The sequence below is a fragment of the Hyperolius riggenbachi genome, chromosome 2 (assembly GCF_040937935.1).
Source record: "Hyperolius riggenbachi isolate aHypRig1 chromosome 2, aHypRig1.pri, whole genome shotgun sequence".
Lineage (NCBI taxonomy): Eukaryota > Metazoa > Chordata > Amphibia > Anura > Hyperoliidae > Hyperolius > Hyperolius riggenbachi.
In genome coordinates, this window is record NC_090647.1 from 411,754,618 (window position 1) to 411,773,970 (window position 19,353).

The 19,353-nt window shown below is 43.6% G+C and overlaps 1 protein-coding gene across 2 annotated transcripts in view; it reads right to left on the minus strand.

The window, feature by feature from the left end:
• The window catches only part of NYX (nyctalopin), a 66,162-nt gene extending 49,080 nt beyond the window's left edge, over positions 1-17,082 (minus strand). Inside the window, exons 1-2 of one of the 2 annotated variants that reach the window (XM_068265604.1) lie at positions 16,917-17,082; positions 15,932-16,001 (exon numbers count right to left, since the gene is read on the minus strand). In XM_068265604.1, coding sequence (XP_068121705.1) covers positions 15,932-15,953 — 22 coding nt within the window. In that variant the 5' untranslated portion in view covers positions 15,954-16,001; positions 16,917-17,082. The other variant, XM_068265605.1, reaches the window with a different exon arrangement.
• Positions 17,083-19,353: the final 2,271 nt, after the last annotated feature.

Sequence of the window (19,353 nt, forward strand, 5' to 3'; positions counted from 1 at the left end):
AGTATTAGCTCTCTATTGGCCCTGTGCTGGTAATAATCACTTTTATACAGTGGGTTGCAAAAGTATTCGGCCCCCTTGAAGTTTTACACATTTTGTCACATTACTGCCACAAACATGAATCAATTTTATTGGAATTCCACAAGACCAACACAAAGTGGTGTACACATGAGAAGTGGAACGAAAATCATACATGATTCCAAACATTTTTTACAAATGAATAACTGCAAAGTGGTGTGTGCATAACTATTCGGCCCCCTTTGATCTGAGTGCAGTCAGTTGCCTACAGACATTGCCTGATGAGTGCTAATGACTAAATAGAGTGCACCTGTGTGTAATCTAATGCCAGTACAAATACACCTGCTCTGTGACAGCCTCAGAGGTTGTCTAAGAGAATATTGGGAGCAACAACACCATGAAGTCCAAAGAACACACCAGACATGTCAGGGATAAAGTTATTGAGAAATTTAAAGCAGGCTTAGGCTACAAAAAGATTTCCAAAGCCTTGAACATCCCACGGAGCACTGTTCAAGCGATCTTTCAGAAATGGAAGGAGTATGGCACAACTGTAAACCTACCAAGACAAGGCCATCCACCTAAACTCACAGGCCGAACAAGGAGAGCACTGATCAGAAATGCCGTCAAGAGGCCCATGGTGACTCTGGACGAGCTGCAGAGATCTACAGCTCAGGTGGGAGACTCAGTCCATAGGACAACTATTGGTCATGCACTGTACAAAGTTGGCCTTTATGGAAGAGTGGCAAGAAGAAAGGCATTGTTAACAGAAAGCATAAGAAGTCCCGTTTGCAGTTTGCCACAAGCCATGTGGGGGGCACAGCAACCATGTGGAAGAAGGTGCTCTGGTCAGATGAGACCAAAATGGAACTTTTTGGCCAAAATGCAAAACGCTATGTGTGGCGGAAAACTAACACTGCACATCACTCTGAACACATCATCCCCACTGTCAAATATGGTGGTGGCAGCATCATGCTCGGGGGGTGTATCTCTTCAGCAGGGAAAGGGAAGCTGGACAGGGTTGATGGGAAGATGGATGGAGCCAAATACAGGACAAACTTGGAAGAAAACCTCTTGGAGACTGCAAAAGACTTGAGACTGGGGCGGAGGTTTACCTTCCAGCAGGACAATGACCCTAAACATAAAGCCAGGGCAACAATGGAATGGTTTAAAACAAAACATATCTATGTGTTAGAATGGCCCACTCAAAGTCCAGATCTAAATCTAATCGAGAATCTGTGGCAAGATCTGAAAACTGCTGTTCACAAACTCTGTCCATCTAATCTGACTGAGCTGGAGCTGCTTTGCAAAGAAGAATGGGCAATGATTTCAGTCTCTAGATGTGCAAAGCTGGTAGAGACATACCCTAAAAGACTGGCAGCTGTAATTGCACCAAAAGGTGGTTCTACAAAGTATTAACTCAGGGGGCGGAATAATTACGCACACCCCACTTTGCAGTTATTTATTTGTAAAAAATGTTTGGAATGATGTATGATTTTCGATCCACTTCTCACATGTACACCACTTTGTATTGGTCTTTCACGTGGAATTCCAATAAAATTGATGCATGTTTGTGGTAGTAATGTGACAAAATGTGGAAATCTTCAAGGGGGCCGAATACTTTTGCAACCCACTGTAGATACTTTGAATAGTAGTGATCACTAACAAACTGTTCCCCATCCCCTTCTAGCTCCTCTGACACTGTGGTTGTCCTTGGCAGGTTTCGGTGCGCCGTAATTGTTATGTATAGAGCGCTTGTGAGCCTCATTGTAAAACTTGCATCGGGGCCAACAACTCTTTAGCTACGCCACTGCATCCACTATTGTTTGGAGTGCTGGAGGTAATGGCAAATTCTACATCTGTCCTTCAATGCTTTTCTTGCATTGAAGGACATTTATGGCTATAATTACTAGGTAATTCCCAGTGGTGTTGATTAAGGGATTTTATCTGATTGCCATCTGGAATCAGGAAGGATTTTTTTCCCCTTTTACAGCTACTAGGCCAAGCCATCTAAAGGTTTTTCACCTTCCTCTGGATCAACTGGGATATGTGAGGGTGCAGGATATTTTGGGGTTGAACTAGGTGAACATATTTTTTCAACCAACCTAACTATGTAATGTCCCTTCTACAGCTAACCAAAAGAATGAGATACTGTATATGGGGCTCAACAAGCTACAGATTCTGAATATACAGTATATGTACATGTCATAGGAGGCCGGTGTTGATATAAAGAGTAACAATTATTACATTGCTAGCTGATGACCCGGCTTTGCCAGGGTATGTATTTGGCTGGTGTTGGCTCCACCCACTTTTTCTAACCCTAACACACAAACACTCAATGACCAAGTTTGTGAGCTTTGGGGTCTCTGGCATCAATAATTTATATATTTCCACAGAAATTAAACAAATAAGATTGCCTGTTTGTGGCTCCACCCCTCTCCAGCATTTAAACCCCAGTCACCCAATGACTTGAGTCATCTGCTGTTAACAGTGTAAAAATGGCAGCAATTTTAATATTCCCTTTAAAAATCAACAGGTGAATTTTGATTGGCTATTATAGTCTCCGCCCACTTCCCTGAATATTTGTAATGATCTGCTCTGCTGTCTGCACAGGCAGACAGCTTTTTGACCATTTTGTAGGTCTGAGTGCTGCAGGTCCCTGGAAAGGAGACCTGTCTTCACTCTGCAACTTGCTGAGCTGCTGCTCTGGTGAGGAATTTGCATCCACTTGGCATGCAAATTGCATAGCTGCTTCCTTTGATGGCTTGCAGTATAAATACCATTTCCTCCCAGAATCCCTTGCTGGTCATAAAGGTTTGATCCTGCTAGACTTACCTTGAGTCTCAGCCCTCTGCATATTGTTTGTTAAGATTATCTTAGAGTAATCCTTGGGAGTGCACTAGCACTCCTTCTAGCGTAGTTAGGTTGTTGATTTTCTGTATTGCCTTGTTCTGTCTTATCTGTTGAGATTGTCTTGTTGCCAGCGGCGGTCGACAGGAAATCATTCTGTCTGTTGGGATCGCATTTGCCCTAGCGGTAGAGGCGGTGGTTCCTTCTGTATTCTGCCTTAGGGGTGCAAGCCAGAGCAGCGGTTGCTACTGGTGGCCCCATCTGTCTGTCTGTCTGGATCGCATTCGCCCTAGCGGTAGTGGCGGTGGTTCCTTCTGTACTCTGCCTTAGGGGAGCAAGCCAGAGCAGCGGTTGCTACTTGTTGCTCCATCTGTCTGTCTGTCTGGATCGCATTCGCCCCAGCGGTAGTGGCGGTGGTACCTTCTGTACTCTGTCTGGGAGTGTAGGCCAGAGCTGCGGTTGCTACTGGTTACTACTTCTGTCTTTCTTGTCTGGATCGAACGCTTGCTGTAGTCTCGGTGAGGTAACCGTTTAGCAAGTGTTTGCGTTCTCTTTTGTTTTCGTGTTTCTTTGGTTAGTCAGGGTTGGTACGCTTTGTCGCTATTGCGCTTCTCGTGTGGCGACCATGCCGTGCACGCGCTTTGTCACTATTGCGCTTAACGTGTGGGGACCGCGTGTAGTTAGTCCTGTCTGTTCCTTTGCTCTGTCTTAGTTGTGTGTTCACCGTCGCCGGGTGGTGACTAGATTGGTGGACACACATACATTCTGTCGCTGTGCTCACTCTCTCTTTCTCTAAGGGCTATCTTGCCCTGCATTGCTGCAACACATACAATTCCCATCTAGCATCTGTGGCAGTGCAGAGGGGTTGTTCCTCTGCACTCCACAGCTCCATCTGCCGGTGGCAATTTCCCTCTACAGGTGCATTGCACCAAAGCTGGGTTCTGTTGTTTCATACGCTTGTGGAGGATTTCTGCAGTGTCAGCGCACATCTTGTGCGCTGACCTCGGAAACAATTCCCCAATCGTTACAATATTAATCTCAGTCACCCAGTGACCATCTGGGCAAAGTTTGAGACCCCTGCTATTAACAGTGTAAGAATGGCTGCAGTTTATATTTCCCAGTGAAATTTGTTTTTGGCTCCACCTACTTTTTGTAACCTGGACACAAAGTCACTCAATGACTAGGTTTGTGAGTTTTAGGGTCCTTAGCTTTAATCATTTGTATTTTCCCAGTGAAATGAAGCAAATCTGATTGGCTGTTTGTGGCTCTGCCCCCTTTTCTGAATTTGAACCCCAGTGACCAACTGTACCAGGTTTGAGATTTGTGCCATTAACAGTGCAAGAATAGCAGCAATTTAAATATTCACCTTGAAAATCAACAGGTGAATTTTATTGGCTTTTTTCAGCTCCACCCACTTTTCTGAATATTAATCCCAGTTACCCAGTAACCAACTGTGCAAAGTTGGAGAACCCTGCCATTAAAGGATACCCGAACTGACATGTGACATGATGAGATAGACATGTGTATGTACAGTGCCTAGCACACAAATAACTATGCTGTGTTCCTTTTTTTCTTTCTCTGCCTGAAAGAGTTAAATATCAGGTATGTAAGTGGCTGACTCAGTCCTGACTCAGGACAGGAAGTGACTAAAGTGTGACCCTCACTGATAAGAAATTCCCCTTTTTACCTCTTTCCTGCCCTCAGAAGCCATTTTCTGCTAGGAAAGTGTTTTATAGTTGGAATTTCTTATCAGTAAGGGTCACACTGTAGTCACTTCCTGTCCTGAGTCAGGACTGAGTCAGCCACTTACATACTTGATATTTAACTCTTTCAGGCAGAGAAAGAAAAATTACTCTAAGATAATCTCTTTCAGGCAGAGAAAGAAAAATTACTCTAAGATAATCTTTAGCAAACAAGCAAGGCTGATACTCTAGGAGAGTTTAGCAGGAACAAACCTTCATGACCAGCAAGGGATTCTGGGAGAACATGGTATTTATACTGCAAGCCTTCAAAGGAGGCAGCTAGGCAATTTGCATTACAAGTGTATGCAAATTCCTCAGGAGAGCAACTCTGAAACTTGCAAAGCGAAGACAGGTCTCTTTTCCAGAGACCTGCAGCATTCAGACCTAAAGAATGGACAAACAGCTGTCTGGCCGTGCAGACAGCTGAGCAGATCGTTACACCTCTTTAGTGAATTTGAACCCCAGTCACTTAATGACCAACTGTAGCAGGTTTGAGGCCTCTGCCATTAACAGTGTAAGAATGGCAGCAACTTAAATATTCCCCTTGAAAATCAATAGGTGAATTTTGATGTTGTAGACTCCACCCACTTTGCGAAATAATAATCCTAGTCACCCAGTGACCAACTGTGTCAGGTTTGGGAATGCTGCCATTAAGAGTGTAAGAATGGTTGCAGTTTATATTTTCCCATGTGAAAAATGTAGTTGTTGGCGCTGCCCAGTTTTTCTAACCTTGACATACAGTCGCTCAATTACCATGTTTATGAGCTTTGAGGTCTTTGGTATAAATAATTTGTATATTCTCATTAACATTAAACAAATCTGATTGTCTGTGACTCCAGACCTTTCTAAATCTGAACCCCCAGTCACCCAGTAACTAACTGTAACAGGTTTGAGGCATCTGCTGTTAACAGTGTAAGAATGGCAGCAATTTAAATATCCCCTTGAAAATCAACAGGTGAATTTTGATTGGCTGTTGTAGGCTACACCCATTTTCCTAATTATTAATCCCAGTCACCCAGTGACCAACTGGGCAAAGTTTGAGAACCCTGCCATTAACCATGTAAGAATGACTGCAGTTTATATTTTCCAATGTAAAAAATGTAGTTGTTGGCTCCACCCACTTTTTGTAACCTTGACACACAGTCACTCAATGACCAAGTTTGTCAGCTGTCAGGTTCCTGGCATCAGAAATGTGTGAATGGAAGCAGTTTATGCACCAAGGAAATCTGATTGGCTGTTTGTGGCCCCGCCTCTTTAGTGAATTTGGACCCCAGTCACCCAATCAGGGCCGGAGCTACCATAGGAAAAAATAGGCAGTTGCCCCAGGGCCCCAGAGCCTGTAGGGGCCCCCAAGTTGTCCCTCCCCCATCTGAACTGTTGCTCCCCAGGGACACTGCAGAGTCTGTTAAGTTGGGGGATGATTGGGGGAGGGTCAGCAGCCAGCTCAGGGGCCCAGGAGGGAAATTTGGCTGCAACAAAGGGCCTCTGATGACGATTTTTGGTCAGGGTGGTGTCTGTTGGGGGGCCCCCAGGCTAATCTTGCCCTAGGGCCCCATTGTTACTTGAACCGGCCCTGCACCCAATGACCGACTGTAGCAAGTTTGAAGCCTCTGCCATTAACAGTGTAAGAATGGCAGCAGTTTAAATATTTCCCTTGAAAATCGATAGGTGAATTTTGATTGGCTGTTGTAGGCTCCACCCACTTTCCTAAATCTTAACCACTTAACGACTGCTTGGTGGTGGCTGGTCGTAAGTAGGTTTCTATGGTTTTTCCTGTCAGTTCACGGAGGGTGTCTCCGTGAACAGCCTGCGAGCCTCCGATAGCGGCTTGCAGGCTAAATGTAAACACCCGGGGAAGAAATCCCCGGTGTTTACATCGTATGACGTATGCAGCAGCACCGTAAAGGAGATCTGCGATCCCCGGCCTCTGATTGGCCGGGGATCACCGGCATCTGATAGGCTGGAGCCTATCTAAGGCGGTACAGGACGGATCGTACCGCCTATATGGAGAAGGGGAGGGAGGGAAAGAGAGGAAGGCGCAATATCACTGCGGAAGGGGGCTTTGAGGAGCCCCCCCCCCCCCGCAAGGCACAACAGAGCGGCAGCAATCAGACCCCCCCCCCCCCAAGAGAACATCCCCCTAGTGGGAAAAAAAGGGGGAAGTCTGATCGCCCTGCCTGCAACGGGATCTGTGCTGTGGGCTGAAGAGCCCACCCAGCACAGATCACAGAAAATTAGCCCGGTCCTTAAAGAGACACTGAAGCGAGAATAATTCTCGCTTCAGAGCTCATAGTTAGCAGGGGCATGTGTGCCCCTGCTAAAACGCCGCTATCCCGCGGCTAAATGGGGGTCCCTTCACCCCCAAACACCCCCCCCCCCGCAAAATCAACGACCAAATTGGTCGTAGATTTTGCTGCTCGTAGAGGCAGGGCTAACGGCTGCAGCCCTGCCTCTAGTCGCGTCTATCAGCGGCGCATCGCCGCCTCTCCCCCGCCCCTCTCAGTGAAGGAAGACTGAGAGGGGCGGGGGAAAGGCGGAGATACGCGCTGACAGATGTGCGTGGGGCAGGGCTGCGGCGGTTAACCCTGCCTCAATCCGGAAGAGATCCCCGGCTGCACGGAGGGGATTTCGGGGGATAAGGGACCCCCGTTTAGCCGCGCGATAGCGGCGTTTTAGCTATGAGCTCTGAAGCGAGATTTATTCTCGCTTCAGAGTCTCTTTAAGTGGTTTTTAATCTCAGTCACCCAGTGACCAAGTGTGCCAAGTTTGACAACTCTGCGATTAACAGTGTAAGAATGGCTGCCGTTTATATTTTCCCGTGAAATTTGATTGGCTGTTTAATGCTCCACCCACTTTTCCTGGATTTGTAACCTCAGTCACTAAGTGACCAACTGTGCCAATTGTGGGGACTCTGGCTTGATTTGCGTGAGAATGGCAGCCTTTTACATTTTTTACATTGACATGAATGGGTGAAATCTGATTTGCTGTTTGTAGCTCTGCCCAGGTGTGCAGGGGGGACGTGACACCCCCAGAATGTATCATCCCAGGTAGTAAGGGATCTGTATACCAAATTTTGTTCAAATCAGTCAAGGCGTTTTCAAGTGATCGCGGCACATACACACATACACACATACACACATACATACATACATCCGATTTTATATATATAGATAAAGTTAGAACAATTATAACCATAGAAGTGCATCCTCTAACAATGTCTACCTCGGGGCAAAACAATACCATGTATTGAACTCAAATTACAAAAATATCTTCAATTGATGCATCAGTTAGAAAAGAGTGATATCCTTGGCGCTAGTCTAGAACATTATATTATACATATTATATATCCGCCACAATTAGCATAGTTATTACATGTGTATGTCTATATGAATAGCCTTTCAACACTGATCTTTTTAATTACTAGCTTAATTATTGCTCAAAAATCCTGTGTGTGTGTGTGTGTGTGTGTGTGTGTGTGTGCGCGCGCGTGCGCTCGTGCGTGCTCGTGCGTGCTCACACACAGTAAAATAGCTAAGAAGGGCTGCAGTGTTATGGCTGATATAATATTCATATATTAGAGTCCACATTAGTCTCTCACCTTCCGTATTCAATTCACTGGTCTCTGTGTGGAATTCTACTTGTTTTAATTGTAGGTGCCTTTTGTTCTAAATATATACTGCAGCATGCATGCAGACACCAGAACAACATCCATTACCATGTACCTCAATGGATTTAATGGTTATTCATGTGCCATCTCCTCCCCTGGTGAATTTTTCTCCTTTTGTCTGAACATAGATCTCGGTAAATAGGGGGCTGCTTTTTATTGTCGATTAATGATTTTGGATCAATAAAATCTGATTTATAAAAAAAGAAAACAAAGGGGACTTCTTTTCAGTAAGGCCTCATACACTTGCTAGATGGTTCCGGGTCAACTGCTGGGTATCTAGAGTGAAAACAGCAGTCTTCGGCCCTCCTCAATGCATAGGTGGTCAATCTGATTAGTAAATAAATTTGTCACAGCACTGGCCAAGGTCGTCCTACTCTCCCTCACCCTGCCCTGCCCACTCCATCTCTTACCAGCCACCTCAGGTGAGAACAATCTAGTATGTATAAGAGGCTATAGTTGCACAGCAAAAAAAAAAAGTCAGGTTGGGTAAACAGTTATAGCACCTGACCAACAGAACCTACTCTACAAAATTAGATTTTTTTTCCCCCCATGTTTCCTTGTCTGTATTTCATATGATTAACCACTTAAGGACTGCAGTCATAAAACCCCTTAAGGACCAGACATTTTTTTCCATTCAGACCACTGCAGCTTTAACGGTTTATTGCTCGGTCATACAACCTACCACCTAAATGAATTTTACCTCCTTTTCTTTTCCCTATTATAGCTTTCTTTTGGTGCTATTTGATTGCTGCTGCGATTTTTAGTTTTTATTATAGTCATCAAAAAAGACATGAATTTTGTCAAAAAAATGATTTTTTTAACTTTCTGTGATAAAATTTGTCAAATAAAGTAAAATTTCTGTATACATTTTTGTCCAAATTTATTGTGCTTGTCTTTGATAAAAAAAAAAACCCCATTCAGTGTATATTTATTGGTTTGGGTAAAAGTTAAAGCGTTTACAAACTATGGTGCAAAAATGTTCCCATTTTGAAGCATCTCTGACTTTTCTGAGCACCTGTCAGGTTTCATGAGGTGCTAGAATTCCAGGATAGTATAAATACCTCCCAAATGACCCCATTTTGGAAAGAAGACATCCCAAAGTATTCACTAAGAGGCATGGTGAGTTCATAGAAGATTTTATTTTTTGTCACAAGTTAGCGGAAAATGACACTTTGTGACAAAAAAATAAATAAATAAAGTTTCCATTCTGCTTACTTGTGACAGAAAAAAATGAAATCTGCCACGGACTCACCATGCCCCTCTCTGAATACTTTGGGGTGTCTACTTTCCAAAATGGGGTCATTTGTGGGGTGTGTCTACTGTCCTGGCATTTTGGGGGGTGCTAAATTGTAAGCACCCCTGTAAAGCCTAAAGGTGCTCATAGGACTTTGGGCTCCTTAGCGCACCTAGGCTGCAAAAAAAGTGTCACACATCTGGTATCGCCGTACTCAGGAGAAATAGTATAATGTGTTTTGGGGTGTATTTTTACACATACCCATGCTGGGTGGGAGAAATATCTCTGTAAATGAGATTTTTTTTTTATTTTTTTTTACACACAATTGTCCATTTACAGAGATATTTCTCCCACCCAGCATAGGTATGTGTAAAAATACACCCCAAAACACATTATACTACTTCTCCCGAGTACAGCGATACCACTTTTTTCCACCCTAACTGCGCTAAGGGGCCCAAAGTCCAATGAGTACCTTTTGGATTTCACAGGTCATTTTGAGACATTTGGTTTCAAGACTACTCCTCACGGTTTAGGGCCCCTAAAATGCCGGGGCAGCATAGGAACACCACAAATGGCCCCATTATAGAAATAAGACACCCCAAGGTATTCTGTTAGGAGTATGGTGAGTTCATAAAAGATTTTATTTTTTTGTCACAAGTTAGCGGAAAATTACACTTTGTGAAAAAAAAACAATAAAAATCAATTTCCGCAAACTTGTGACAAAAAATAAAATCTTCTATGAACTCACCATACTCCTAACGGAATACCTTGGGGTGTCTTCTTTCTATAATGGGATCATTTGTGGTGTTCCTATACTGCCCTGGCATTTTAGGGGCCCTAAACCATGAGGAGTAGTCTTGAAACCAAAGGTCTCAAAATGACCTGTGAAATCCTAAAGGTACTCATTGGACTTTGGGCCCCTTAGCACAGTTAGGGTGCAAAAAAGTGCCACATACGTGGTATCGCCGTACTCAGGAGAAGTAGTATAATGTGTTTTGCAGTGTATTTTTACATATACCCATGCTGGGTGGGAGAAATATCTCTGTAACTGACAATTTTTTGATTTTTTTTATACACAATTGTCCATTTACAGAGCTATTTCTCCCACCCAGCATGGGTATGTGTAAAAATACACTGCAAAACACATTATACTACTTCTCCTGAGTACGGCGATACCACGTGTGGCACTTTTTTGCACCCTAACTGCGCTAAGGGGCCTAAAGTCCAATGAGTACCTTTATGATTTCACAGGTCATTTTGAAAAATTTGGTTTCAAGACTACTCCTCACGGTTTAGGGCCCCTAAAATGCCAGGACAGTATAGGAACCCCACAAATTACCCCATTTTAGAAAGAAGACACCCCAAGGTATTCAGTTAGGAGTATGGTGAGTTCATAGAAGATTTTATTTTTTGTCACAAGTTAGCAGAAAATGACACTTTGTGAAAACAAAATCAATTTCCGCTAACTTGTGCCAAAAAAATAAAATCTTCTATGAACTCACCATACTCCTAACAGAATACATTGGGGTGTCTTCTTTCTAAAATGGGGTCATTTGTGGGGTTCCTATACTGCCCTGGCATTTTAGGGGCCCTAAACCGTGAGGAGTAGTCTTGAAACCGTATGCCTCAAAATTACCTGTGAAATCCTAAAGGTACCCATTGGACGTTGGGCCCCTTAGCGCACCTAGGCTACAAAAAAGTGTCACACATGTGGTATTGTCGTACTCAGGAGAAATAGTATAATGTGTTTTGGGGTGTATTTTTACACATACCCATGCTGGATGGGAGAAATATCTCTGTAAATGGACAATTGTGTGTAAAAAAATAAAAAAAATGTCATTTACAGAGATATTTCTCCCACCCAGTATGGGTATGTGAAAAAATACACCCCAAAACACATTATACTACTTCTCCTGAGTACGGCAATACCACATGTGCGACACTTTTTTTGCAGCCTAGGTGCGCTAAGGGGCCCAACGTCCTATTCACAGGTCATTTTCAGGCATTTGGTTTCTAGACTACTCTTCACGGTTTAGGGCCCCTAAAATGCCAGGGCAGTATAGGAACCCCACAAGTGACCCCATTTTAGAAAGAAAACATCCCAAGGTATTCCATTAGGTGTATGGTGAGTTCATAGAAGATTTTTTTTTTCACAAGTTTGTGAAAAAAACAATAAAAATCAATTTATGCTAACTTTTGACAAAAAATAAAATGTTCTATGAACTCACCATACACCTAGCGGAATACCTTGGGGTGTCTTCTTTCTAAAATGGGGTCACTTGTGAGGTTCCTATACTGCCTTGGCATTTTAGGGGCCCAAAACCGGGAGGAGTAGTCTGGAAACCAAATGCCTCAAAATGACTGTTCAGGGGTATAAGCATCTGCAAATTTTGATGACAGGTGGTCTATGAGGGGCCGAATTTTGTGTAACCGGTCATAAGCAGGGTGGCCTCTTAGATGACAGGTTATATTGGCACTGAAGTGCAGGAAGCACAGGATGTTCTCAAATCGTGACCTGGACATGACAGCAGAGAACATGGGCATGTGATGTATTGGGTGCGTAGACCAATAAGACCGCAATACATTATTTTTGACTAGACCCATGTTAAGGAGAAGGCCCCAAAAAATGTTACATTCGGAAACTTGGGGTGGTTTCCACGGTAAAGGCTGGGCATGGTAGCTTCTTGAACTGGCGGTTGTGTATTGTGTGGCATAACGGTTGGTCTCAGCCACAATTAAGTCGTAAAGACCAGCAGTGATTAACCCATTCAGGTTCCGTCGTTTTCACGTGAGAAATGTTCACCTCCCATTCATTAGCCTATAACTTTATCACTACTTATCATAATGCACTGATCTATATCTTGTTTTTTCCGCCACCAATTAGGCTTTCTTTGGGGGGTACATTTTGCTAAGAGCCACTTTACTGTAAATGCATTTTAACAGGAAGAATAATAAAAAAATGGAAAAATTCATTATTTCTCAGTTTTCAGCCATTATAGTTTTAAAATAATACATGCCTCCATAAGTAAAACTCACGTATTGTATATGCCCATATGTCCCGGTTATTACACCGTTAAAATTATGTCCCTATCACAATGTATGGCGACAATATTTTATTTGGAAATAAAGGTGCATTTTTTCCATTTTGCATCTATCACTATTTACAAGTTTAAAATAAAAAAAAATATAGAAATATTTCATCTTTACATTGATATTTAAAAAGTTTAGACCCTTAGGTAAATATTTACATGTTTTTTGTTTTTTTTTATTGTAATGGTTTTTTTTTTATACTAAAAATTTTATTAGGGTACTTTTGGGAGGGTGGGAGGTAAACAATAGATTTATAATGTAAATGTGTGTTAATTCTGTGTTGTTTTTTTTTCCAGGTGTAGTATTACTTTTTGGCCACAAGATGGCGGCCATGAGTTTGTTTACATGACGTCACTCTAAGCGTAGCACGCGCTTAGAGTGACGCATCAGGAAGAAGACGGCCAGAAAAAGCTCAGCTTCCGAGAGAAGCTGTCGCTTTTTCAGCGGGGGAGAGGAATCAATGATCGGGCTCCGTAGCCCGATACATTGATTCCTTGGCTACCGAATCCGCGGCTGGGAGTGCGCATGCACGCGCATGATGGGGCGCGCGGTAGCGCGCATGGTTCCTGGACGTAGAAACTACGTCCAGGAACCAAAATAGGTTAAAAAAAAAAATTTCTGTCACTGTGGTGGGGCGGGTAATGGTTTGGCCGGGTGATCAGAAGCCTGCAGGGGGCAGATTAGGGCCTGATCTGATGGATAGGAGTGCTAGGGGGTGACAGGTGGTGACAGGAGGTGATTGATGGGTGTCTCAGGGGGTGATTAGAGGGGAGAATAGATGCATTTAATGCACTGGGGAGGTGATCGAAAGGGGGTCTGAGGGGGATCTGAGGGTTTGGCCGAGTGATCAGGAGTCCACACGGGGAAAATTAGGGCCTGATCTGATGGGTAGGTGTGTTAGGGGGTGACAGGAGGTGATTGATGGGTGTCTCAGGATGTGATTAGAGAGGGGATAGATGCAAGCAATGCACTGGGGAGGTGATCAGGGGGTCTGATGGCGATCTGAGGGTGTGAGCGGGTAATTGGGTGCCCGCAAGGGGCAGATTAGGGTCTGATCTGATGGGTAGCAGTGACAGGTGGTAACGGGGGTGATCAGTGGGTGATTAGAGGGGAGAACAGATGTAAATAATGCACTGGGGAGGTGATCGGGGGGGGGGGGGCGGGGTCTGATGGTGATCTGAGTGTTTTGGTGCCCGCAAGGGGCAGATTAGGGTCTGATCTGATGGGTATCAGTGACAGGTGGTGACAGGGGGTGATGGGGTGATTGATAGGTGATCAGGGTGTGATTAGAGGGGAGAATAGATGCACGCAATGCACTGGCGAGGTGATCAGGGGGGGTCTGAGGGCGATGTGAGGGTGTGGGCGGGTAATTGGGTGCCTGCAAGGGGCAGATTAGGGTCTGATCTGATGAGTAGCAGTGACAGGTGGTGACAGGGGGTGATTGATGGGTGATCAGTGGGTGATTAGAGGGGAGAACAGATGTAAATAATGCACTGGGGAGGTGATCAGGGGGGGTGGGTCTGAGGGTGATCTGTGGGTGTTTGGGTGCCCACAAGGGGTAGATTAGGGTCTGATCTGATGGGTAGCAGTGACAGGGGGTGACGGGGTGATTGATAGGTGATCAGGGTGTGATTAGAGGGGAGAATAGATGCAAGCAATGCACTGGCGAGGTGATCAGGGGGGTCTGAGGGCAATCTGAGGGTGTGGGTGGGTAATTGGGTGCCCGCAAGGGGCAGATTAGGGTCTGATCTGATGGGTAGCAGTGCCAGGTTGTGACAGGGGGTGATTGATGGGTGATTTATGGGTGATCAGTGGGTGATTAGAGGGGAGAACAGATGTAAACATGGCACTTGGGAGGGTGGTCTGAGGGCGGGTCTGTGGACGATCTGAGGGTGTGGGTGGGTGATCAGGTGCCCGCAAGGGGCAGGTTAGGGTCTGATCTGATGGGTGGCAGTGACAGGGGGTGATTGATGGGTGATTGACAGGTGATTAGTGGGTGATTACAGGGGAGAATAGATGTATACAGTACACAGGGGGGGGGGGGGGGTTGGGGGATGAGGTCTGGGGAGGACCTGAGGGTGTGTGTGTGTGTGGGGGGGGTGATCAGGAGCCAGTTTAGGACCTAATCTAAAATATAGCATTGACAGATAGTGACAGGGAGTGATTGATGGATGATTAGGGGGTGATTGGGTGCAAACAGTGGTCTGAGGGGGTGATCAGGGGGGGTCTGGGGGTGCTGTGGGTAATCAAGGGGCATGGGGGGGCAGGATCAGTGTGTGTGTGTGTGCTTTTACTACAATGGCTGCCTCCTCCCCTAGTGGTCGCTTGATCACTGGGACCACCAGTGGAGGAGGCAGCCAGTATAATACACTTTGTTAGCTTAACAAAGTGTATTATACACTTTGTATGCGGCATATCGGGGGTTAACAACCCACCAGCGCTGCTAATTGGCCGGCAGGTTGACGTCGCGGGTGGGTGGAGCCTAATGCCGGTGGATGCACGTGCATCCCTGCTCGCAATCCCTGGCTAATCAGTCCCCCAGGAGCCGCCTATTGGTAGTGGGCGGTCAGCAAGTGGTTGAAATAACTTTTCAGCACTCACTGCAACTGAAAAGGTACCAAAAAGTCCTTGAAAAAATACTGACAAAATGTATTTTGAGTATTTTCTTGCTTACTGTGATAAGATAAAGCATTTTATTGACAATTTGTGAAAAAATCACATGGGAGAAAAGTTAGGAGAAAAAGTGCATAGAAATTGCATATGGGCCACAATTCACCCACAGTATTTCCTACCAATCAAAATAGCCATGCTCATGTTCAGATCCTTTGCTTTTTTAATTGTACAATATCCTCTGTATTCGATGGCTGTTTGTTTCTTCAAAATATCTAGTCAGGTCCTATAAAGTTGGTTAATTATAAAAATAAATGATAAATAAAATCATGAAATGACAAAATATACATCCCACCCACACACACAAATGGTAATCATATCATCTGTACCAGAGAATCACATCTCTGCTAATCTAAAAGGCATAGTCTACTGTTGAGTTAACTAATATAGTGGTCTAATCAAACAGTGATATACAATGTAAAGTATGGAATCAAAGAGCCAAGGCATTTTTCTTTTGTTATCGATATATGCATTTGGGATATGTTCCTCGGGCATTTAATACATCATGTTTTGCATTTGCAAGATATTTCAGTTACAGTGCTTTTTTGTCAACCTTCCATGTCCAAAAGGATATTATGATTTTCCACTGTTGAAAAATACTGCCACGATAAGGAATAATTTAAGAAATTATGCATTTTCACCAAATAAATAGTTCTAAATATTTACCATGCACAATGTTGGCAAACATCACTTATTCCATCAGACCTGGGCATTTCAGAATAAAGTCAGCAGTCACCTGCAACAAAGTGAAGAGGAAACTTGGATAAAAAATCATTTAGGTTGTAATCTCACAAGGGCAGGGCTCTCTCCCCCTTTTGTGTCTTAAAAATTACTATACATTTGATTTATCATGTTACTTTTATCACTGTCATTACTAATTCTGTATTTTGTATTCTGTATTTTGTATCATTTTTGTATTTTGTCACTAATTATTATCTTGTATATTGGTGTACACCATTGTCTGTATTATTATGTACCCCATGTTATTTTCTCACTTTGTACAGCGCCACAGAATATGTTGGCGTTTTATAAATCATTAATAATAATAATAATGAAAAAGGAGCATGTGCAAGGAGAAATCCAGGACATTTTACTGTAAATGCATACACAATACATAACAGCAGTCCTTAATTTGCTCATTTACAGCTCATTTTCAGTGGCCTTTGCCATAGTCTAATATAAACAAAACAAGGACTGAATAGGTTCTTTAGCATTGGTCATCCTTCCCATAATGTAACCACAAATACTGCCAGTTATCTATAGATTACTGCTTGTATATGTGTGTACTTGTATCACTTCCAACAGAAAAAGAACCCTGTTTACTTGGGTTACATAATTACCTCCATATTTATAACCTTGTGCTGCTTTTCCATTTTATTGCTAAGTCTGCTACTAATATACACATTTGTGTATATTATGTACAATAATTTTCAGTTACATTGTAGCAAATACATAGAAACATAAGGAAACTATTGTCACAAGGCACAAAAATGCAAATACAATGCATACTACAGAAATGTTCAGAAATGATTGGTTACCTTATGATGTTTCAGCACACCATATGTCCATCGTATATGATGTGCACTGATACTCCTTCACCACCAGCTAAGTGACCAAATCATAAAGAAATAATAATTCATTAAAATACTACCTAGATTTAAGGACACATTTCTCCCCAGTTCCTTGTCTTAAAGTTGTAGTCTCGTCTGACATGCTGTCACCTCTTTGGCTGTGTCTTTCTAAATGTAATCATTTAATGGAACTGAAATCCCCAGCATCAAATGAGCATTATGCAAGAGAAGTAACGATGTGCCTGCTTGGTACAAACAAAACACAGATTGCTGAAACATTAATCTGCTCTTTGCTCTGCCTGCTGTAATGCCACAGCCTCATGTTTGACTTTGATCCAGGCTAGTGATATTGCCACAAATCCATAGAAATATTAACTGAGCAGAACAGATTCTGTAATAACACTGCTCTTTTGTTACAATATGCTTTGACTTGGTTTGATGAAAACATTGAAACAATCATACATAAACTAGTGCATTCAAGCCTGGATTTACAACACAGGAGCCTATAGGCACAGATGTCCTGGCACCTTAGACGTCACCCTCCATGAGCCTACTAACCCCGCCGAATCACACCGAAAGTGTGCTGGTTGTCCCAGCTTTCCCCTACTTCCCTTGCCCATCATAGGTAGCTACAGGTGCCCCTTAGTATTAGGCAGCCAGAGGTACCCTCAGTATTAAGTTGCATGGGGAAGGAGGAAGGAAGGCACTCAAGGAGCAGAGTGAGCTGTCTTTCTATCATCAGGCGCCTGTAGGCACGTGCCTAAAGTGCCTTATGGTAAATCTGGCCTTGAGTGCATTAGTACCATGTTTAAAATACAATTATTATTTTTTTCTGTGAAAGCAAGCACCAGCACCTGGAAATGAAAAGACACCTGAAGTGAGAGGGATAGGGCTATAGAGCCTGCCATATTTATTTACTTTTAAACAATACTAATTACCTGGAAGCCCTACAAATACTTTTGTTCACTAGTGCCTGAATCACATAAACAGCATGTAGCTAATCCAGTCAGACTTCAGTCAGAAACATCTGATCGGGAATCTTGCTCAGGGTCTATGGCTAAAGGTAGCCATACATCTAGTGATTCTGATTCTGTCTACAAAGCAATCAATTTTATTGGGCGATCAACTGTAGTTGATTGAAAGTTGATCGACTACTAGCCCACAACCACAAGTCATATCCTATGAGATACAGTTGAACCAGGGATTTTATCTACTTCCTGGAGTGGGGAAGGATTTTTTAAAGGTAAAATTATTTAAAATAAGCACATATCTGCAAATAAATATTACATAGGTACTTACCTCACCGTCGGTTCCTCTCAGAAGCTCATCATTTTCTTCTAACAATTATCCCTTACAGTTCTGACAAGATTTTGTCAGAACTGAAATATATCAGTAGCTATCTGTTATACACTAGCTGAAAGGACAGCTGACATGCAAGGTAATATCCATGTTTTCCTATGGCTCAAGTGGGCAATGTTACAGTTTAACAGTTTGCTGACCTGGAAGCTGTTACAGGGTCATTGCCATTTTTAAATGGAGGACGGAGAATTCCAACAATGTCAATGGACAAACAGGACGCGAAAGAGAAGAGTTTGAGGAGAAGACTACACGGGACTATGACCTGTGTATGTTTATTTTGACTTTTAATTTTCAGTTCAGATTTGCTTTAAAGAACAAGTGACACCCATGCTAACCTAGAAATAAAAAACACATATATAGGTAGATAAATACTACTTCTACTTACATAATTGATGCATTGTGCAATCCACGTAATGATTCCTGTGCATTTTATAAAGGAAAAGCAGAAAATCCTATTCTAGGCAGTGGCCATCTTGCCAAGCTAATGCTGACATCATATCCTCGCTGACTCTTGTTTTTACCCCTCCCTTCTCTTGCTCATTGTGTATTCAGAGGGGGAGTCAGAGAGGAGTAGGAGGAGACGAGTTGCTGAAAGAAGCAGGGGGAGCTCGTTGTCAGAAACAGCTGGTGGCAGTGTCCGGCGCCATGTATCGCCACCTATGGACAGCCAGACAACATGCCCTTCAACGTCAGCTGCTGAGGCCACCATAGTGCCATCACCCCAGGGGGGCTCAGCGGTTTGGAAATTTTTTAGTGTGTCTGCCTCAGATTGGCCCAAAGCCATTAGTTCTCTCTGCCTCCAAAAATTGAGCCGTGGAAAGGCCAACACTCACGTAGGGACAAATGCCTTACGAAGGCACCTGGAGAAAAGGCACAAACTGCAATGGGAAGAGCACCTGAGGAAAAGCAGCACACAAAAGAAAAGCAACCCTCCTTCTCCTCTTCCTCCTTCAGGTGCAGCGTCTTCAGCCGCTTTCTCCCTTACGCCTTCACAGCCACCCTCCTCCACTCCGCCTCTGACCTTGAGCGGTTCCTGCTCCTCTGCCCCAGGTGTCCGTGAAGGAAATTTTTGAGCGGAAGAAGCCAATTTCTGCCAGTCACCCCCTTGCCTGGCGTCTGACAGCTGGCGTGGCGGAACTATTAGCTCGCCAGCTGTTA